General features: G+C 46.6%; 2 protein-coding genes across 10 annotated transcripts in view; one reads left to right on the top strand and one right to left on the bottom strand.

The window, feature by feature from the left end:
* Positions 1-1,364: 1,364 nt before the first annotated feature.
* Positions 1,365-4,096, top strand: hacd4 (3-hydroxyacyl-CoA dehydratase 4). Of its 2 annotated transcripts, none has more exons than XM_027017215.2 (7): positions 1,365-1,719; positions 1,954-2,014; positions 2,308-2,435; positions 2,609-2,718; positions 2,890-2,996; positions 3,490-3,621; positions 3,723-4,096. In XM_027017215.2, the coding sequence occupies exons 2-7, from the start codon at positions 1,984-1,986 to the stop codon at positions 3,803-3,805; spliced, it is 591 nt and encodes a 196-aa protein (XP_026873016.2). In that variant the 5' UTR covers positions 1,365-1,719; positions 1,954-1,983; the 3' UTR covers positions 3,806-4,096. The 2 variants fall into 2 exon arrangements, with proteins under 2 accessions (XP_026873016.2, XP_026873015.2); XM_027017214.2 differs by having other exon boundaries at positions 1,366-1,719; positions 1,908-2,014.
* The window catches only part of focad (focadhesin), a 30,442-nt gene continuing 12,473 nt past the window's right edge, over positions 4,003-21,971 (bottom strand). For 7 of the 8 annotated variants that reach the window (XM_035536702.1, XM_035536701.1, XM_035519649.1 and 4 more), the window contains 31 exons: positions 21,718-21,848; positions 20,462-20,588; positions 20,245-20,379; positions 20,071-20,121; positions 19,566-19,649; positions 19,355-19,481; positions 17,359-17,547; positions 17,092-17,213; positions 16,676-16,768; positions 15,977-16,065; positions 14,933-14,974; positions 14,632-14,740; positions 14,202-14,318; positions 13,458-13,696; positions 13,229-13,318; positions 12,759-12,912; positions 12,368-12,487; positions 11,931-12,053; positions 11,675-11,752; positions 9,751-9,822; positions 9,501-9,603; positions 9,271-9,351; positions 9,049-9,177; positions 8,656-8,771; positions 8,100-8,360; positions 7,846-7,935; positions 7,320-7,506; positions 5,658-5,755; positions 5,132-5,386; positions 4,804-4,879; positions 4,003-4,610 (listed from right to left, as the gene is read on the bottom strand). In XM_035536702.1, coding sequence (XP_035392595.1) covers positions 4,537-4,610; positions 4,804-4,879; positions 5,132-5,386; positions 5,658-5,755; positions 7,320-7,506; positions 7,846-7,935; positions 8,100-8,360; positions 8,656-8,771; positions 9,049-9,177; positions 9,271-9,351; positions 9,501-9,603; positions 9,751-9,822; positions 11,675-11,752; positions 11,931-12,053; positions 12,368-12,487; positions 12,759-12,912; positions 13,229-13,318; positions 13,458-13,696; positions 14,202-14,318; positions 14,632-14,740; positions 14,933-14,974; positions 15,977-16,065; positions 16,676-16,768; positions 17,092-17,213; positions 17,359-17,547; positions 19,355-19,481; positions 19,566-19,649; positions 20,071-20,121; positions 20,245-20,379; positions 20,462-20,588; positions 21,718-21,848 — 3,762 coding nt within the window. In that variant the 3' untranslated portion in view covers positions 4,003-4,536. Of the gene's footprint in view, positions 4,611-4,803; positions 4,880-5,131; positions 5,387-5,657; positions 6,329-7,319; positions 7,507-7,845; positions 7,936-8,099; positions 8,361-8,655; positions 8,772-9,048; positions 9,178-9,270; positions 9,352-9,500; positions 9,604-9,750; positions 9,823-11,674; positions 11,753-11,930; positions 12,054-12,367; positions 12,488-12,758; positions 12,913-13,228; positions 13,319-13,457; positions 13,697-14,201; positions 14,319-14,631; positions 14,741-14,932; positions 14,975-15,976; positions 16,066-16,675; positions 16,769-17,091; positions 17,214-17,358; positions 17,548-19,354; positions 19,482-19,565; positions 19,650-20,070; positions 20,122-20,244; positions 20,380-20,461; positions 20,589-21,717; positions 21,849-21,971 lie in introns of those variants that run through there. The other variant, XM_035519651.1, reaches the window with a different exon arrangement.

Below are 21,971 nucleotides of genomic sequence, written 5' to 3'. Positions count from 1 at the left end.
TGAGCTTTTTAAAATAAAGTTGCAGGTCCTGTTGGAAAGAGAGACTGAGGAGCATCACCAGAAGGCACCCAGGACTCTGATAAAGTCCACCTCCTTGTCAATGGGCCAGCACGGGGTATCTGCAGTTTGAAGCATGGATACTGCACATATAATTCATTCACAAATTTCAAATGTTTAAGGTATATTTGTACAAATGAGATCTATGTGGATGTAGAAGGCTGCTTTCAAAATGAGGCAAAGGGAAAGTGTGTGTGTGTGGATGAGGGAAACAGTGCAATGTTTGTGCTATGCCCTTCTCTTAAGAGCCAAATGGGAAAACCACATACACGCTTCCACTGCACAAAAATCAAAGCATACCATACACACTCTACACACCTTGCACTATGTCTCCTTTAAGGGTGCAGTGATTCCCAATATGTATGGTTTGATTCATGCCATTTTCAATACAGAAACAAATGTGTGGACGAGAATTTGCATGGAAATTCCATTTCCAATCAAAATTCAAAACATTAAAACATTTACCATTACACATTAATATTAAAACTTTCAATATTATAAAAGCAGAAAAATCTATATATTTTAAAATAAAGCAGTGTCTGACCCATTCTGAGTGGTGTCTTAGCAATATATTCAGCACAAAACAAAAGCATTACTTTATAATCTAACAGAAACAACCTAATATGAGAAATGTCAGTTGAAAGGGGAACAGCTAGCCTCACTATGGGTTTGCTAATGTTTTCACTCTTCTAAATGTGTTAATGGTTAACACTTTGTGTGGTTTACCAATTTGTTTTTAGAAGTATTTTTCTTTATATGCACTCTTTCATATCTGGTGGGAAGAATGATGCCTTATCACCTTCAGGCAACTAATGTGACTTTCAGTGGAAGCATGTGCTCACATTCTCTCACCCAGACTGGTAATATCCATCAACCAAACTGGCAGACCATCACCCAGACTATCAGATAGCGGGAGAACTGGTGACAACAAACGCTAAGGAGAAAACATTTGGGGTTGGTATTGTCCAACCCCCTTTGAACTGAATTGAGAGCTTCAACATAATATGATGTATGGTAGTGTTTTATGTCATTTCCTCTCTCCGTCTCATCCCAGTCTTCTGTCTATTTTCCAGTCCTAAGGAGGTTTCGGTTAAAAACCAGTAGACTTTGGAGACCAACACCCAAACTGGCTCTACATTTTCCCAATTGGCAAATGTCACCTTGAACACTGAATGAATGTTCCTGTAGTCTACACAGTGATCTTAGAAAGGTTTTTTTTATAAGATCTTACATCATACATTGCATAACCGTTTTGCAACTACTATAACAGATGTCACATAACTTTCAATTATATTCATAGTTCATATGACGATTAGAAACCATGACAAAGTCCACCGTGGGTAAAAATCTTTGTAGAGATCTGTACGACGTTCTTTAAAAGGCGAAATCAAAACTAGGCATCCTCTTACTTTGTCAGTAGAAATTTGTTACACTGCTTTTCAGTTTTACTAACGTCCCATTCACGCATCCTAGATCGAGGCGGACCGAAAAGACAGCCGACATCCTCTAAAAAAATCCACAGTCCTGCGGTTGTGCAGTTTCCCAGTCAGCCCTGCCCATTTAACGTCACGTACAGATCCAGTACGAGAATGTACGCACGATGTTTTCCACAGGGAAATATAATAACCAACATCATAACCGTCATGGAGAGGAGGAAATCAGGTAAGGACCCGTAAACTATCGTCCAACGGACGGTCGTACGCGTTTTTCAGGTAGTCAGTACCGCGCAGTACCGTCCCGAAACGGTGCGGATTAGCCGGGGCTAATCTCAAGAAGCTGCGCTTGTTTAATGTAAACTTAACTTTAACTTAATTTAAACTTGGTCCTGCATATCTTCTCCACCTCCGCAGGTCCAGAATCGGGCTTGCTTACCTATTCTTGTACTATTTGCTGCAGTTCTGTGGACACACGTGGATCTTTGCAAACATGTCTGCCAGGTTTCTCTCCTTTGGCAGTGGTGAGACATGGATGCGGCCTAAACAAACACTACGAAGGAGGGACACTAGAGTTTAGCTTTCTTCAGTCGGTTCCTGAGTGCAATATAAAATATTTCACAAGTACTAAATGATCAACAGCAATGGGGGAATTAAATCAGAGCAGTTTAACTAACAGACAACTGTCATAAGATTAAAGAGTACACCTACACTGCATTACCCAGTTTTGTTTTGACATATGCCACCAATATTGACCCTGCCGATGTGTATACGAAGTCATCTAACTTGCTAACACTGCCCTGTACTCTGTCATTAGACGCTTTAGCTGGCACATTCTATTTTGTGGGAGTGATGATGAGTTTATGCCAGCTTCTGTCAATACTGGAGCTTTTCCACATAGCAGACGGACTTGAAAACTGCAGACTTCTCCCTCGTTTTGTCCAGGTAATGCTCTTTTAGGCTTAGAAAGTGATGCAAAATTCCATGTCCAAATAGAGCGCTTTGTTTCATTTGACATGGCCGTTCTGATGTGTGCACACATTCAATTACATTTGCTAAATTTCCAATGCTTCGTGGATCCAGTCCAAACCTTTTTTTCTTTACTTCCATCTTGGCAGGTGATGGAGAGAAATTTAATTTTATTCCTGATCATCAATCAGGAGGAGTTTCAGAGCAGAACTATAGTGTGTGTGCTGTTTTTTCTGTGGAATGTGTCGGGCCTGCTGAGGTGTGTATTCTCCATTCGCACGCACCAACCAGACGCAAGTGCTCGTTACATTTTCTATGATCTCTCCATATAACCTGCATTTTAACCCGTTTCCGTGCAAGTTTCGGTCCAGCTTCCACAGTTCTCCAGAAAGTGCACGGCCAGCTCTATAACCCAGTGTCGGTCCCGCAGGTACCCCTGCGAGCTGCTGCGTCTCATCAGCACCCCGGCGCCCAGCCTGCTATGGGCACGTTACACTCTCTCCGTCCCCGTCTACGGCCTGTCGGTGATCGCGGAAGGTAGGGCGCACCTGTGACGACAACCATTCGCTTTCTTTGCCTGTAAATAGTTGCTGGCAGTTCAGTTATTTGTTAATCGAAACTGTAACTCACTCGATTGATCGGTGTAGTTTGATGACGTGTGATCCGCGAATTTAAAGAAGTTCGGACCGTCACGATCACAAGTAACCATATAGAGGAAACGAGTTTGCTGCGAAGCGTTATGAATAGGCCACGTGGTTAGGAAACGGACGTTTGAACTTGCGACAGTGCTGGTGGTTTGGAAGCCATGCACGGGCCGCGCTGATAACCGAACCCCTGCCTGCTACTACACACGAGCCCAGAAAGGCAGTCACGTTATATTCACATGCCATTTTATTCCCTTTCGGAGAGAAGCTTTTTGTTTTGTACAACATTGTCCAAAAAGTTTGATTTCACCAGTCTCAGTAAAGAAGTATACCAACTGCAGTAATTTCCGCTTAAAACACTCATATTGCCTTCTCCTGTTTTTCAGGGATCAGCGTTTTGCAGGCGCTGCCGTATTACGAGTCGCAGGGAAATTCCTCTGAGCAGCTTCATGTCCCCGTGTCTGTATACGTCCATTTCCCATATCTGCTTATGGCTTATCTCCCATTTTTAGCATTAGGTGAGACAGGCCGTCGCCAGCTGCAACATCAACGAATACACCGAAAGCCAACATTATCTTGTGAGCCACTGCTAAAAGCCTTTATTTCTACGTTTTTAAAGGGGCTGGCATAACATTCCGAATCTTACTGCAAGAGCGGAGACAGTCGCTTGTGAGCATGAATAAGAAGACAAAGAGGGAATAAAAGAAGAGGAAATAACACTTTTGTTGAGGACATAAGCAAGCCAAAATGCATTTCTGGTCACTTCTCCTTTGTAGATCGCTCAAAGTGGATGCATATGGTAAATCTAATACAGCACATATGATGTGGCTGTTGAATTGGGATGCATTAAAGACTAAATATCACACAATGTATGTAAAGAATTAGTCATAGTTCATTAAATTTACCAGCAAAAAAAAAAATTTGTTTGCCACATAAATGCATATACTGTGTAACAGTGTTTTAACATATTAAATGAAAAGGTATTTGAAACTACCAAGTAAGCTTGTAAATAGCATACTGTAACGCTGTCCTATTAAAGGGTCGGTGGCAGCTTTTTCAAAAGAAATCAAGTGCTTTTTTAAAACTATAGCAGAACAGTGTGTTTTTTTAAAAGGTCAGAAGGGTTGACAGGGTTCAAGTAATAAAGTTTCCCACACTGAGTACCACAGTAAAACATGTAAACTTAGCCTATGATTGAGAGCCTCCTTGTCTAGGTAGTCAGCTATTTGTTCTTTTGGTGTCTCGGGATGACAGTGGGCACATGCACACTCGACAGTCAGTCCTTGTACTTGCATTCTTTAGAGAACACAGACTCAAATGTCTCTACAATGTCCGAACCAGTACGGGCTTTCAAAAAGAACTCTGCAATGTCTAAAGGTCATAGCAAAAATAAGGACTTTTGTTCAAAGCTAGCTGGCAGTCCGTTACAAAGGTCACCAGCCGTATGCTCTGGTCCACACAGCCTTCTTCTTGAACTCTGGGGTGGATCTCAATGCCAGTAATGCCGCTGAACAGAGAAGAAAAGGCTCTTTAAAAAGGTTGCTCTTTAAAATGAAACTAAAGCCTAACTCCAAATTATCTTAAGTTTTCTTTAATTTCACACAGGAGTTCTCACACAAGATATACGACTTAAAGCCACATTTAAATAACCTGGCAGACCATAGTCGTCAGAACTCTAGGTTTTGAACACTGCTTCTCACCTCGGGCTATAAAGATGGCTGTCTGTGATAAGGATTCTTTAGGTGCTTCTACCAAGCTGAAGAGCCAGTCAGTGAACTGAAAGACGAGGACAAGCAAATGTCAGTTATCTCCACACTCTTCAACTGCTGATTCTGCTTCTCCTGGAATCTCTCCATTTTGACTGCTCTGCCATAAGGGCCCGCAATACCGAACAGAAAAAAAAAAAAACCCCACAGACTCTGGGAAGAAACATTTCACAGAATGTTTAACATTTGCTACTTGTGTCATTGTTGGTGAATAGGAATATTTTCATTACTGCGATATTTATGATTTCTTGACGGTCCGTACCTTCTGTGACTGGGCCTTCCACGGTTCTTTGGTGAGCAGCTGCTTCAGGCTGTGAGGCATTCCCAGTAGGCACTGTTTAAGAGACTCCTCAGCAATGGCTGCAGTCATGTAGAGGCCGTGGGGCGGGTCCAGGTGCTCCATGGGGGATTGCCTCCATGGAAACCACTGGGCCCGGGCACCAACGAGAAGAGGCATGGAGTGGTCAGCCCAGGACGCCAGTGCAGCAGCAAACACGCCGAGCAGGAATTCGGTGCCCTGTAGTCCGGGTAACGTGGTTTGCCATGGTCACACAATAGAACACTAGCGTGAAATGGTCAAGCTCTTTTAGGGGTTCAAAGCCCTTCACTGAAGTCCGTGCACACGTACAGATCATATGCACTCCGCCAACTTACTACCACAAGTTCTGGCATAATGAGAAACACAGTGGCACAAAGCATAACCAGGTAATGCGCTACGCTGTAGGTAATATATGTCTACGCTGGCAGGGATGGACAGGTGGTCATGTGAGGCTACTCTATCTTCTCACCTCCTTGATGTTGTCACATTTCACTGTGGGTGCACAGTATGCCACGTTCCTGATGTGTCCCATTAGCTCCAGCAACCACTCCATTCTTTTAGACACACCTAAAGGCAAATGAAACTCCTTTAAATCAGGGCCTTATAATGCAACTGCATGAAAATAAAATGTTCTTAAATAATGTCATTATTATAAGATTAAATATAATAAGAATGATTACATCACAAGCACTCAAGACAATCACACTGTGCAATGCAAAAAAAGAAAAATGTGTGTCAATAATAGTGCAAACACGTCTCTTGTTAACGAGTAGAATATTGCAAAGCAAACTTGAACAAGTAGTACAACGGCTTCTTATCAAGTCAATCACAACCAGTAAGTCAGCCCACTCAGTGGCCGTGGGCAATGCTCGGATGCTGTCGGCAATGCAGAATTCACAACTTGCAGGAGGTCTCTAGCTAATAGTTTTTGGACAGGAAACGATAAATGGCCTTGTGTTGTCGCCTCTTCAAGCTCGAGGTTGGCTGTTGCTATCTCCAGGCATAGCAGTTAGCGTGACTTCCTCCTGTGGCTTCTCCGAAGGCCAACCAGCGTGTATACCATATTCTGGTGGACAGTCCAGTCCACGAGGAGGTCTCGTTGCCTTGGTGCTCAGCATGTAAAAGAAGCCCTTGCAGAGCCTTTAAAAAAAAAACAAAAAAACAAAAAAAAACGCCTAGCCTGAATGCAACCACTGCACCTGCTCAGATGGGTTTCTGCACACATCTCAACTTTCATGTAGACTTCTTAGAACTGTCTCATCAATACATTGTTGATCATTTATTTAAAAAAAACAACAACAACACTTTCACACTACTTTTGAAATGTTTTTTAAAGTTACCATATTCAGTTTAAGTTGTTATTTAAGGTCATTAAGCTGAACCTTGGAAAAGGAGAACATGCAGTAGGGAGTATTAGAACAGTAGATAAGATACTTTTTCCCCCCTCTGGATTTAGAATCTTGGAATCTGGAGTTTTCTACTTTTTCTGAATTTCCATATTTTTTCCATGTCTGGAAATTGGAACTTTCGATTTCAATATGGCTCTTACACTTATCATCTGAAGTAATAAAAAGAGTTTTTACAGGGAAAAGAAGTTTAACACAATCAGACATATTAATAACGTATAACATGTGTATAGAGTTTGCATATATTGACTAATGTATGGTTTGACTATAATAGTAGGGAATGCAAACACTAATATGTAAAAGAAGGTGGGGTGAATACATAATCACTTCTGACATATATAAAAATTTGGGTTCCTTGTTAGACATTCTCAAGAGGGTGCCTCAATAATGTTCATCAACGCTGACCTGCAATAAAGGACAGGACCAACTATTGTCTTCTACTAATTCTGAAGTGTGTATCTATTTTCTATTTGAATACTTTACTTTAAAACTAGCTGACTAGGGGCCACATGTCTGAGAAAGAAGTAACCCCATATTCTGAAAGAGAAATCGCAATGAACTAGTGTGACTGATGACTCTACTTAAGGTCACCAAGCCTCCCTCTAGCAGCAGATGGAATGCTGACCATGATGTTGTTGGGAATTCTTTTTAAAAAAAAACCCTAAAAGCAATTACCACATCATTAGAATTGACAAAAATATTTGCACGAGAAACATTTTGCTTGCCTGTGTTAGGGCTAGAGGCCAAACGTGACTGGTAGAAGCACTGCAGCAGCAGCCAGCTGATTTGCTCCCTCTTCCCTGATTGGCTCCCTAGCAGCACAGTACTAATGACATCATTGAGACCCAGGAGTGGTATTCTGCCTTTTGAACTGAAGTATGACAGAATAAAGGCTGTCTTCTCCAAGTTGGCCTGTAGAGGTCACCAAACCACAATCAGAAAAGTGTTAGCCAGTCCAGTACTGCTCACTGTGGGGCTTTCCTTACGCTAACCCTCCTAATGAAGGGACACTCATAATAAATTGAGAAGGTATTTTATGCAGATTACGCATCGGTTTCATCAAGGTGGAGAAGCCATCAAAATTCCTGTTATTTACCCACCTAAAACAGATTGATTTGAATAGTTTATCTAGCAAGTGGCTTTGGCATGTGTTAAAACATGCTAGGGCAATTTATGAACAGGATTTTATGAACAGAAGGATTTCTTAAAGGTTGTCTAGTGGAATGTTGTCTCAGCAGGCTGCATCTGTACCTCAGTGACTCGGACAACCCTGTCAATTTCCGTGTCGCTCATTTCTGACAAACAGGAACAGATGCCTTCGTAGAGTTCCACCTCATCAGCCTACAGTCAAAGACAAAAGCAGGTTAACAGATGACAACCAGTGGCGCCTACGTTTTCAGTTCAAAGACAAATACAACAATTATTACAGACGTATATGCTAAATTACACCACTGCCCCCCACCCGGTCCAACAGCTGCCTACGGTGGGGACCTCCATGACCGCACCTGTATATTATCAGGTAAAAGGTTGAAGATCTTCTCCGTGCTGGAGCACAGGGTGGCCCAGCAGGTCCGGGCCGGATCAGGCAGGGCCATGGCCGAGGCCAAGCCCCGCAGGACGGCCAGGCAGAGGGGCATCCGCTGGGCGCGTGTGCCCGGGAGGAACTGCTGCACAGCCAGGCTCTCCATATACACCTGCAGCTTGTCCTCGGCCACGTGCTTCATCCAGGAGCACAGGCGCTCGTAGAGTAGAGCTTTGGTGTGCAGCTGCGAAGGGGGCAAGACGTGAGACCAAGTGAGCAAACCTCAGGAGGAACTGGAACTGTAATAATTCTATGTGACAGTTGGCTAGAATCGACGCACTAACAACTGGCGGAGTTAGATCAAACTTTCCATTCGTGCTTAGTTGCTATTGAACAAGCTGTGGATTGTGTTAGCATAGTGTGATGTGTTCATGGCTGTTTCAACCACATCTGCACAGATAGGCTGCACGATAGCTGTCCATCAAAATATGGAAAGTGTAGTATGAATAGATAGAAATCGGTTGGCTAGTGGCACTCACGCTCAGGCTGTGGACGAGTGGAGGAGCGAGCCACGCCCCGAGGAAGAGGGAAGCATTGGGAGAAGACTGGACCTGACTGACCGCCAGCTCCAGGCAGTGATGCTGCACCTCCTCACCTACAGAGGGCGCAGGGGATCACTGAAATTTTCACAGCCTTCTCTGACCACATTCCAAGGGGTGCCCCGATATCTATAAGCATTAGACGCTGCTTCGGTCAGAGCGCTTTTTCCATTCTCTAATACGCAAGCATTTTTAGCAGCGCCTTCATGAACATTTCCTGTTTCTGAAAAGGTAATCGTGTGTCTGTCATTCACTATAGAGCTTTAACAAATTACAAAATCATTTTTTGTCTAACAAACACACACTGTGAGGACAGTGAACCAGGAGGTTTACCAAAGTTGAGCCTCATGAGGGGAGAGAGGATTGCGTTCCAGTTGACTGGTGGATATTGGAAACTGGACCCCACAGTGGCCAGTGGAGCCAAGACTACCTTCATCAGACTGGAAGGAAATATCTCAGGCCCTACACACAAGTAAAAACAAACAAACATGACCGAAGCATAATAGATTCTGTTCTGAAAAAGGTTGACAAAGGTGATAAAATGCATGGCAACACCTTTCCTTCCTGCTTCAATAAGGCATTCAGTGGAAGCTCTGATTATACTTTTCTCTGGGAGATAACTGAAGTCTTGAGGGACTGCGAAAGAGGGGAAATATGAGAGAGAGGGGGAAAGAGAGAGAAAAAGTTTTACGTGCTTTGTGGCATTTTAATGAATATTTTTGTGGCTTGGAGCCGTTATGTGGGGGCTTGTGGCTACAGTAGTGTTAGAGCCCGTGCTCCCTCACCTGCAGTTCTGCTGTGGCTACTAGACATGTGAGCCAAATACAAGTGACCCACCAGACACGCCCCGTTAGACTGGAGACCTATCGCGCCTGAGAAAGAGATGATCTGGGTGGCCACAGCAGGAGACACGAAATGGAAACAAAAAGCGCATTTTAGAATAGAACATCCAGGTGAGGTTGTGTCGTGTGCTACACCTGGACATGCAGGCAGGTAGAAGGAAAGTAAAACGGAGCACGTGTGTGGAACCCTAACCTGCGTAATGGATCGTATGACCTCATTCAACCGGGCCTGGTGCTGTGAGGACTGCTCTGACTGGCTCTTGAGCTGGGAGAAAGTAAAAGTTGAAGTATAGGGATTTTTTTTACTCAAGTAAAAGTACAGAAATACATGCTCTCAGATGTACTTAAAGGAACCAAGTAAAACTACTTTCTTCTAAAAGCACCTCAAGCAATTTGAGTCTTTTTTGGAGTACTAGATGTAGGCAATGCATAGCATTGCTCATAAATAAAGGTTTATACTAGGCCTGCAAGTGTTATCTGATTTTCCCATGCAAACAAAGAGATGATGTAACTTGTGGACAATTTCACAGACTCCATAGGATTTGTGATTAGAAACAGCATGAGAGAAAAAAAAATCTCATCAACTGGAGGAATGGTTTGTACAGTGAGGGCATAACTGGAGTGTTAATAAGGCTAAGACTGGTGACAAAGCTGACATGAAATGAACTGGTACAAAGAAAAGTTGCAGTTGTAACTTCTAAAAATCTGTATTTTGTAACTTTAATGAGTCAAATTATATAGAACAACCAGAGAATTACTCAGAGTGACAGTTTTGAAAGATATACACACACAGCCAATTTTTACTGGTTAACAAGTTGGTACTTGGTGAGGTGAATAGAAGGTGACTTTTTTTAAAATAATAAACAAAAACTATAGAGCAACGGGCCTGGTTTTAAAATGTAGTGTGTAAAATGTATATTTTTCTTAGGAAATGTGTGTTAAAGTAAAAAGTATGAAGGTCCGGAAATAAAGTACAGATATTTGAAAAATGTAATTAAGTACAGCAATGAAGCACATATACTTCCCACCCACGGCTAAATCGATATACAGGTATTCTCTCAAAGTACAGCACTGGACAATATCTGAAAGAGAGATGGTTTAGGCTCTCTAGCACTGCCTAGTGACCGTGTACTGCTACTACAGCATGGGAAGCTCCCTGAAGAGGCTGCCATCCCTCAGAATTTCACATTCATTCTCTGGGATGTGCTCTAAACTGCTTTTGCAGAAGTATGCGCCATGGTAGTGGCAAGCTAGCTCTTCACAGAGAATGGCTTTAACAAGCACCGCTGTGGCTCACGGACCAACCGGCAGCAGGATTCCGTCATGCCACAAAAACTGCCCGGCGACTTGCCCTCTGGCAGTGAAAGGTGCCAGCGTTTACGGCATAAATCCAAATTAGACCTGATAAAACTAGGGCCAGAGGCAGTGTGCTGTGGGCAGCACACTCGTGACTAAAGTATTCTAATGACATGTTTAAGTCCATCTTTTCATCGTTCGGGAGGCCTGTGTAATCAGAGACATCCACAAGGATTTCATTCACACTGGGGGAAAATCCTTCCCTCACTACTGTTGTCAAGTTCCGCCGTTACTATGGAGACACTTCCTGGCTGCCTTCCAAGTATGGTGACATTTGCATTTAAATGGGGGAGACAGCTCTCTCTGTATATGTGTACGCACGCGTGCATGTGTGTGTGTGCAAAACTGGTGGGTACTGAAGGGTGCAATTTTGCCACACAAAGACTAAGATGGCACAGGTGTGGGTATTAAAGAGAACAGTGGCAGGGTGAGACCGACATTTGGCTGGCACCTCCACGGGCATCAAAGCCACCGAAAACCGGCCCAGTAGGCAAAGTGGCAAACGAACAGGTACTAAAACAGCTGGCAGCGCCGCATTTATAACCCCGGCTGTAAAAGTCACTCGTTTGTAACCTGCGCCTCGGCACAAACGAGACAAGGAACTAAACGATGTAGGCAAGCAGTTTCGTCTGCACGCAGAAGGGCTCAGACGGTTTTGGAGCGATTTCTCGTGCGCGACATAAAAAGCCAGCACCGTGCAGCTGACTCAGACTCCATTAAAACCCGCGGCAAGTGCGGGTTAGGGTCCAGGAGACGCCTACCTGAAAGAGAACTGCCTCGGATCCCACCAGGGCGATCAGTCCATTGAGGGCGGCCAGCCGTTGCATGGTGGGGCAGCCCTGGCAGAGAGGGGTGGAGAATGAGGGATGGAGGGTAAAGACTTGGAGACACAATCTAAAATCGAGACCCTGCGTGAGAAACTTCAAGGAGTCCAGCCTGACTGATTACAGTTCTGTCTGATTACACTGGTAGGGGGAGAACATCTGTTAGCGATGTCTCCTGGGGGCTGTACAGTACCTCTGCCAACACAATCTTGGTCCACGCCGACAGCAGGCGAGGATGAAGGTCCTCCGCCTTACCATGGCCACAGGAGGAGAGGCCATGCACGAAGAGGCCCAGAGCCAGGGAGAAGCCAGGAGTCTGTACACACACACACACACAAAGAGAGAGAGAGAGAGAGAGAGAGAGAGAGAGAGAGAGAGAGAGAGAGAGACAGACAGAGACAGACAGAGACAGACAGAGACAGACAGAGACAGACAGAGAAAGAGAGACAGATAAAGTAATAATCAGTAAGGCTGAACCACCAAGGCTGGCACCAAGTAAAATGAAACCCTGAGCGTTTATCGTATGCAAACAGTCTTCACAAAGTGATTGACAATCCAGTTGTTTAGTTTTATGTACATTGTGACACATTAGCAGGATGTGCTGGGACGAGCCAGGGCGCGTCCCCTTACCTGCTGGCTCTCCTCGGTCATGGAACGCAGAGTGCTCATCACCCCCTCAGCTCTATCGCCATCTATAGTACCGGAACTAAACGCAGACACACCAGCGCACGCCACAGAATACGCCAGGACCTACGTTAAAAACCAACAAAGCACAAGATGACTTCCTAACAATGCATGTTGGTATATTTGAATTTAAAAAATGATAAAATAAATGAGAGTTGAAGTTATTTCTTTGCTAGCATGGAAGCTAAGTTTGGCCTGTGTTTAGAGTTCAATTCATTTATTTAAATTACTGATGAGTTGAGCTGAGTGCTTGGGTTGAATGGGCTGAGCGTGTTTGGGCTGAGCGTGTTTGGGCTGAGCGTGTTTGGGCTGAGCGTGTTTGGGCTGCGGGCAGGACCTCCTGCTGCAAGCGTCCCACGGTGCTGCCGATGCTGTCCTGCAGGCTCTGGAGGAGCTTGTCCAGAGAGAGAACCACACGCGCCCGCTGCTCAGCCTCACTGCTGCTACAGAGGGAACTGAGCAGCACACCAAGGGCCAGCACACACCCCGCACTGAGAGGGTGAGACAGGGGACCGGACCGAGACATACAGTTAGTTAACAAACGTTCAAACTGCACGTACAGTACATCCACATTTATGGCATTTAGCAGACGTCCTTATCTAGAGTGACTTACAAAGGTGCTTTAGCTGTCTACTCAAAGTCACCTTAGCTAGCACAAATAGGTTTGAGTCCAGGATACAATTAATCAATCACCAACAGGACCCCAATTGTCGGTGCTGAAACCTAGAAGGGGTTTTAAAATGGAGCCTTTTTTATATGCAATGCTAGGGATAGCTGAGAACAGCAGGGGAAGTATTGGGGACATACTTGTACTCAAGCTGCGTACTGAAGCAGCATGCCTCCAGCTGCTCCAGAGAGCTCAGCACCAGCTCCCACATGGACTGCCCGCCGATATCACTGCACACACACACACAAAGTTATGCTGGTGTCACACAAATGGCATTTTTGTTAAAGTTACAGTCGGCCGACACTACTACTACTCCCGGCTCCGACCGTGTACCAGGACCGGTAGCGGTCCGGTCGGTAACCGACCTACCTGACCCTCTCCTCAAGCAGGCGGGCCAGCAGCATGCCCAGGGCCAGGCCGCTGTGGAACTGCAGGGCTTGCGAGTCGTCCGCAGCTGGCGCGGATGGCAGGCCGGCCCGCAGGACGTCCAGCACGGTGGGCACGGCCTCCCTGTGGGTGGTGACCAGCACGGGCGCCAGCAACGCCAGGCCCAGGGCGGCGCAGGAGCGAGCGATGGCGCTCGCCGTGTTCTCGCCAGAGTACGAGCGCTGTGGACGACAGTAGGGCATCGGGGGACACACAAGGAGGACATATGACGAGGCAGACGCAATATCCCATCAAACTGCTGTCGGGGCACATCTAAATGGTCCAAGGTCGTCATTTCCTTCTCCTTTAACGACCTTGGCTCCGAACGAGGCCTTTAACGGAGCACCCTACAAGCTGGCTCCCTCCTTTTCTGTGCAGTCTTCTTAAGGATATACATTTCCTGCTGGATTCTACTTTCCTTTCTCCCGAAAATAGCTACGTGCTCTTTGATCTGCGACACTGACAGAGAGCCCTGCTCCACTGCCGGTAAAAACCAACCCGAACCTGTCAAAACACAGAGACAGGCAGGCCTGTGGAATTCACAGAACGAGGGCCCCCAGGGACTCTGCTTACGCAGTGCCAATACGTTGAAAGGTGGGCGCAGCCTATCCCGAGCAGAGTAACTCCAGGTGAGGAGACGGGGTGCCTTGATGGCGAGACGGAGGTCAGGGGGTGGCGGTTACTCACGTGCACGAACCAGGGGAAGACTTGTCCTCTGGGCCGACTGTTGCTGCTCACGATGCTGAGGAGCGTGTCAATCACCGTAGACAGCCAATGGGCTGTGGGCAGGACCTCTGGTCCCGCCTAAGGACACAGAAGCTTGGTCATAGCCCGGTAGCCGGTCCACACTCCCACGGCAACTGATTACTGGCGCTACAGGACTTTTCAGCATTTAAGGTCAAAAGAAAATAGGACAAACATGCTTGAAAACATCAGAAACGTCTCTGAGCGATCCCGTACTACATGGGAAGGATGCTGGAATAACATCCCCTTTCATGCAACTAGATTATCTGAGTTCCCGATCTGAAACTTGCAGGAAATCTGCACAAAGGGCATTCGGTCTGGGTAAACGAGCTCCAGAACAGGACAGTCATTGAAAGCGTGTGTGCTCTCTCACCTCAACTGCCCCGAGGCTCAGGGTGGGCAGACTGCTCTGGTAGCGGCTCAGCACCACAGCAAGGCCGCTCAAAGCGAGAACACAGTTCCCCTGGACCACTGGACTGTCCCTGCGAGACACGTGTTTGCCAGGAAAATAGCAGATAACAACAACAACAGCAGCAGCAGCAGACGCCTCGGGTCTATTTGTGTCCGGGATACCAGGGTTTATAAATCTGATTTGGGCCTCAGATGAGAATAAGATGAAAAGAGAGAGGGAGAGAGGGGAATAAAGAGAGAGGGGAGCAGTGGTAATGACTCACTTGGCTGCAGCCTTCACCACATCCGTCAGCTGGTCCCTGACCCTGACGGGAGTGAGAGAGCAAAGGAGAGCTGATTTACTGTCCTGCGCTGACAGGCAGGCCAACCTTTCATCCCCACAGGCTGTGATTTACGAGCGCAGCTAATACACGCATGCACGCATATACGCTCACACAAAATACACCATCACACACGCCATCACATACGCACACCTATACGCTCACTTAAAATACACCATCGCACAGTCTCTCACAGTCTCTCTCTCTCTCTCTCTCTCACAGTCTCTCTCTCTGTCTCAGTGTGTGTGTGTGTGGGGCCACAGGCAGTGACCCTGCACACACCCGAGCCCTGCCGCGCCTCGTCGCACCTGACAGCACATGGACGGGTCAGGATCCCCAGAAGGGGGATAAACAGAACCCGAGGAAGTAGGTAGACCACTGCTGAACCGGGGGGGGTACTGCCTGTGACAGGCGGCCAGAACGGAGTCCTAGGGTGTGAGTTATGACATCGCAGTGCACAGCTTATGTGGATGTGTGCGAATGTGTATTTGTAAGCATGTGAAGGAGAGCTAAACGATCCTCTCATCTACACACACACACACACACACACACACACACATCTGGTCTTTAGGGCCACAGCAAACACGGCATAAACAGCAGAGAGTGCAAATTGCTCCATATTGGCCCCTAAAGAGGCCAGCACTGGCAGAGCTCAGTCCTGAGGAGAACAGCCAGCATTAGAGTGTCCGTGAGGCTAGGCCATCCTCATAGTCTCCCATAAGAGAGGAGTGCTTGAGGCTAGACATAACAAGGGTTGAATTGTGTTCAGGTGAAAAGGGGTAGAAGAGACGTTAGTTATTCTTGATGCAGTTGTGTGTGTGTCAGAGAGAGAGAGGAGTTAGTGCATGTTTACAGGAGTACCTAAGTGTGTTTGTTGGGGGGGGGTGAGTGGGTTAGTGAGTGAGTGGGTGAATGTGTGTACGCATGTGTGTGTGTGCGTGTTGGTGGGAGCATGAGTGACTGAGTGCGCATGCATCTCACACTCACCAGAGCCAAGCACAGTGTTGTTTATACTGCAGCTCATCCGGACTCGCCTTCCCCTGCTTCTGTAGCATCTCCAGCTCAGCGTTACGACCCTGCCGCCCCAACACACACACACACACACACACACACACACACACACACACACGTTACCCACCGGGGCATGGCGCCATTCGTTAGACAACCACGAGCTAAGCACGCCCGCGGGGCCGCTGATTGTGCATTTAACCCGTACGGTCAGGGTGCATCAAGGGTTCAGGATGTCCCGTCTTTTGCCGGCTTGTGGCTCCCTGTTCCATGAAGTGTTTCGCTGCAGGAAAGCACACGGTGGACGTGGAAGGGCTTTATAAAAACAAAGGTGACACCGGCAGGCACACATGATCGGGCACTGGAGCTGCTCGGCAAACAGTGACTGCAGCTACTAATCACACGCTCAGTGCGGCAGGTGGCGTTTTTGTGTGCAAAACTCATCTTTGGCAGGCATTGTGGGTAATGGCAAACTTTCACGTGGAATCGTTCTGCTGGGATTTAGGGTCCGTAGGCTTCCATCAGCGCGGTCGTCTTCTCATTGATGTGTGCGCGTGCTTGCATGTCTATGTGCGCGAGTGTGTGCAAGTGGGGAGCTTTTGGACACATTCTTTTCTCTGAAGGTACTGTTGGATTGAACAGGAGCTCACATGTCATCTTATGTGCACACACACACACCTGCAAGACAGCGTGGTACGCGCGACTCATGAAGCCACGCCAGGCCTGAGGGAGCAGGAGAGAGCGATGCCACTCTGAAGGCTGGATGTTTACCTGAGAGAGAGAGAGAGAGAGATACACGTGAGTTCATTTTTCAATGTAAGGTACAAAACACAGTGGTAGCTCCACAGTGGTAGCTCAGTGATTAAAGGTACTTGAGCAAGGCCCTCAACCCTCAATTGCTATTATATCTGAACTCAGTTATAATTTTAAGTCGCTTTTGGATAAATCTGTATTTAGGTAGGGGCATTTTAGAAATAGAATAGTGCTTAGCATTAACTTAGCACTGTGTTTATCATGGTACTAAAAAGTACTGAAATATTGGTAACGTCACACATTAATCACACGACCTCCTGCTTTGGTGAAGCATCGGGTACCTCATGGATGAAGGTGGTTAACATCTGTTGAAAGCTCCGTCCCCTGCTGACCATGAAGCGGCTAATTGGTCGTCCATCTCTGTCAGTCTGGACCGGCAGGTCATAACACAGTAGCAAACCAGCTGAAACAAGCAGGTCATTACAACCATTAAAGCATCTTTTACTGAGGCGTACCATTCACGTGATGTCGCATTACTGTCACTATAAGAAGAGAAGCTCATTTCTAAATCTAATCAGCTGTGACGTCAGAGCTCCAGAGTCCCGTACCTGCGAGACCAGGTTTCAGGCCTGGCTGCTTGTTTTTCTCATATGTTTTCAGCATGAAGGCAGGGATTCCCGCCACGGTTTTCCCTTGGTCTGAGCGCAGGTTTCCCCCTCTCAAGGCAGAATGGTACACTCCACGGGGCATTTGGCTCATTTCTTGTCTTACAAGGGCTGTCAGAAAGGTCTCAAGGGCTGGGGATGGACAGGTGGTTTAGGATTAGATAACACAAAAAAGGGAAGGAAAACATACTTTCACATTTTCAGATGCTCCGGTCCAGATTAATTTAAAGTGCTGTCGTCGTCATCTTACGTTGGTGCATTATTATGTCCATATGTACTAAAGATGTATTATCTTTGTAGTTATGGATGTATCAGTCAGTCATAGATGAACATCTAAAACTTAAATGAACCAGACTAAAGACTTTCAAATTAAGCAACTAACAAAGTCCTTATGAAAGCCGCTTCACTTGGATCAATTACAGTGTGCGGCTCTCTCTCAGTCTACGGACAGGGTGTGATGTTTATTCTCGACCTGTTCCACATCTCGACCTGTTCCAACTTGTCTGTGGCACCATTAGCTAAACCCCTAGTTCACCTCGAGATGCTCGAAATCGAGGGCTGGGGGTGGCGGACCACCTCTCGAGCGCTGTTTAGCAGCGAGTCAAATGCCGACAGGGTCAACGACGCTGGCTTCTCCAGAGCTACAGCACGCTCCGCCCCTAATGACTCCGCCAGGAGTCACCTGCGCTGGGAGACACCTGCTGGGAGACACCTGGGCACTTTTACCGAATGTCGATGCCAGCGTTCCAGAAACGCTGAAACGGCATGCAATCATTCCGCAAAACTTCCAACGTTAAATGGTGTAAAAAGGGTCGGAATACATCACTTAACATGTCAGCACAGGTAGAGGTGAACTACTGAGAACCCTGTGCAGTGAAGTCTGGGTCATTTGAAGTGCTCTACAGTGAGTGCCAAAATTTCCTGACTTCTTAAAACCTTCCAGTCTCTGCATGCACAAAGGGTTGCTAAAATCGCTAAAGAAGACCTCTAAATGTCCGAGATGCACTGATGTTAAGATTTACACACTGCTACTGTATTAGTAAAGCAGGATATTAGTTGGCAACAAAGAACAGAAACTGATGTGTAATCTTCATACAAATCTCTGCCTGCTCCGTGAATGAATGTTATCTTGGTCCAAATGAGTTACTCATGGACATGATATGACTTTCAGGCACAAAATTTCAGGCACAATTCTTTCCAGGGGTATTTCTTTTTGTTCGAGCATCTATTTCTCCTCTTTTTTTAAATCCTTGTTTCATGTCATCTCTGTGTGTGGGTCTGCACTGCGCATATTAAGGGAGAATATCTTACAAAATATCTGTAAACATTTAAAGCTGCTGTGAGCTTCTGGCGGGGGGCGGACAGGACAACACATTTTATCCAACAGTGAGCAGCTGTAGAGTCATGAACAAAGAAACACCACAACCGAAGCATAAACCGCCACCCTTTAAAGCACTTCTAAACGTGAGGTAAATGATAGTTCAGGTCCGAACAGCGCTCGGGGAAGGCAGGCGGGCAGGGGGAGTTCATTCCCCGGGGCAAAGCTCCGGTGTTCCGGTTAATCTGCACCGCCATGCTAGAGTTTCATGGTGGCTGTGCAAGTCGAGACGCAACACCATCGTTGCCTGAGTCAAAGTCGTGGTCTCCCAGTGGTCCCCAAGGGCTTGCAGACATTTTTATACAAGATATATATATATATAAAAGAGAGGAACATCTGTTTAAATTCCGGGCAGATTCTGACTATCACTGACGGTAACAGGTCATAAAGGTGGATTTCAAAGTAAATATTTTCAGTGAGAATTCTTTCCATGAACCGGGCGATTCAAAGGACTGGGGCCTTTAAAAAAAAAGTAAAAAAGATAACAATATTAATAAATAAATAAATAATTTTAACTCCGTGTGATGACAACAGCCTGCCGAATTTAAGTTCTCCTCACACCTGGTAGCACGGGCCGGGGCGTGAGGCCAACAAGTTTGACATATGACGCGCCCGGCACGGTCAGATCCTCATCCTGTTCGTTCTCTTCATCGTCCTGGGGGTCAGGCTCCTTCCTCTCTGGCCTGGCCTGTGGGCACAGTGAAATGAACACCGCGAAACCGCAGTAACGGTGGCAGAATAAATCACCGGGACAGAGCCGGTGGAGTCTTACGTGCTCGGGTAGGTGCAGGACGGAGTGGGAGGATTCTGGGAATTCGGACAGGGCTCTGTAGCCACTGCTAGCAACCACTGCATCCTGAAAAAGGCAAGCATTTGCAAATAATCACCCCGTCTTATAGGATCAGTAGATAATACTTAAAAAAACATTTTTTTTAAAAGCAATCTAAAATACCACACACGCACACACTTTGAACTTGAAAATGGACACCAGAAGAGAAAGAGAAGTTTAACCACACCTCTAAAATCTAACTGCAGACCTATATTCTAGTCCTGTTGAATAATACAACGATCACGTTCAGTTCAATTAACAAGACTTTACATTTCAATGTTGTATCCAAGGCCACACAGGATCACTGATGCAAAGCACCAAAGCTGTTTCAGTGCTAATGTTAAACGTGAGTGAGTGAGTGAGTTACAAGCCATTTCCATGAGGTGTTTTACATCGAAAAATAAATTGCTGCATTAGAACATTGCTGCAATAGAATACTGAAACTGACCTGACTTAAAGCATGGCTCCACAGAACACTGACAACCTCACTTTTGAAATTCTGTAAGGAAAATAAATAAATAATACAATGGTGAGACTGCAAAGTCCTTCATCAGCACACACGGTCCATCTTCACTGCGTGCTTGTGAAATCCAGAGGGCTGGACAGGACTGCGCAGGCTCACCTCGTACTGCTCCGTGCGCACGTGCAGAGAGGGCACCAGGGACAGCAGCTCAGCGGTGGCCTTCAACACCAGGGGCCTCGTCTCACAGCTCAGCCTGGGAGAGAGGGCCTTCCACGTGGAACCAATATCGACCACCTGAGGCACCAGAAGAACCGAAGGGTTAAGGGCTTACGGCACGTCAACGAATGCCGTGAAAGCGTGAACCTTCTGTTCAGACCTCGGCTCTGCACAGCTCCTGCAGGCCCTGCAGGGCCAGGGCTGCCGGCGTGGCCTGGTCCCCCCGCGAGCACTGAGCCAGGGTGGCCGTGATGGCCGCTAGCATGTCTCCTCCATGCTGGTAGGGTCTGGCGGAGCACAAGGAACAACAACAACGTGAGAAGAGCCAATGCACAGAACGGGGCTTTCTATGGTTTAGTCACTAGCAACTGTAAGAGAAAAGATACGCAAGGGCTGTAAATTCGATGGATTGGTCTGAGATTTCACTCAGCTCGACACTGGGGGCACCCTTGAGGTCTTCGTATCAGTACTGGCAACCCAGATGCCCTGCAAAGCTGAAGTACAGGTTCGTATTTCCCCTGGTGACCCATCCTCACTGTGGTGGGACTTTTGTCTGTCTGTTTGTTTTTTACTCCACTGTTGCACTTTCACCTTCAAACGTCTTGTGGAGAAATAAACTCCACAGCCAGCAATACGAATGAAGTGTGCGCTCAGAGTTACGCCATCAGCACATCCAGGATAAAATCCACATCACTCATTTAGAAAAACACTGTGGCCCAAAGACAGTAACACCCAGCTGGATTTGCAGGACTCTTAACAGTGGGGTCATTCTGTCGGTGTTTGACTAATGGACAGCTACTTGAATTGTTCTTTGATTTTTTTTTTTTTTTTAGCTTTTTTGTGTGTGTTTTTTTAATGAAAGAATGTCTTCTCAATCCTTTCAAGAGCGTAGACAGTCATTTGGGCAGTTCAGCCAACGTCAGATGAACACAGCAGTGCGTCATTGAAAAAGCCCTGCTCAGCAGCTAAATGCCAAGCAGGTGAGCCTGTCATCACTGACACAGGACTTGGTTTCCTCATCTCTCCTCCACCAACTCGCCTCCCTTTCTATGACGCAATCCCCTAGGGACACCGCTGCACAGCAGTGGACGAGGATTATGGGGCAATTAGTTCTGACTGAAGCATTTGGGCATCTGGGGACTGAGCGGCGCAGGAGCCGAGCAGTCGCAGAGAAGGACCACGTCAGGGGTCTGTGTGAGCCACGTCTCGTGTTCGGCAAAACCCTGCGAATTCCGCCGGTCCATTACCAGGTTATATGGTCCACTAACGCGAGTGTGTGCTTTGCCTGGACTACAGTGTGCGGTATGTGACTGCAGTGTATGCAGCATGTGACCGTATGTGATTGTAGTTTGGGTAGCATGACTGTAGGTGACTGCAGCGTGTGTTATTTGACCAGATGTGTGTGACCGTGTGTACCTCTCCCTGCAGATGTCCCGGATGCAGGCACCTCTGGCCACAACCTGCTCCCACTGCGCCTCCTTCCCCACAACCACAGAAGACTTCTCCACCACGGTCATCAGCTTCTGCACCTCTGCATACACACGGTCCTGTAGACATGGAATCAAACACACACTCAACACGTAACACTTCTATATAAAGACAGAATACATCTTTTTCTACACTGGTTAACGAGCATCCTGCAGCATTAAAGGGAGACGTTTTACCAAGGA

This window comes from Electrophorus electricus, chromosome 19 (genome assembly GCF_013358815.1).
Source record: "Electrophorus electricus isolate fEleEle1 chromosome 19, fEleEle1.pri, whole genome shotgun sequence".
Classification (NCBI taxonomy): Eukaryota; Metazoa; Chordata; class Actinopteri; order Gymnotiformes; family Gymnotidae; genus Electrophorus; species Electrophorus electricus.
This window is presented reverse-complemented; position numbering and strand designations above follow the sequence as displayed.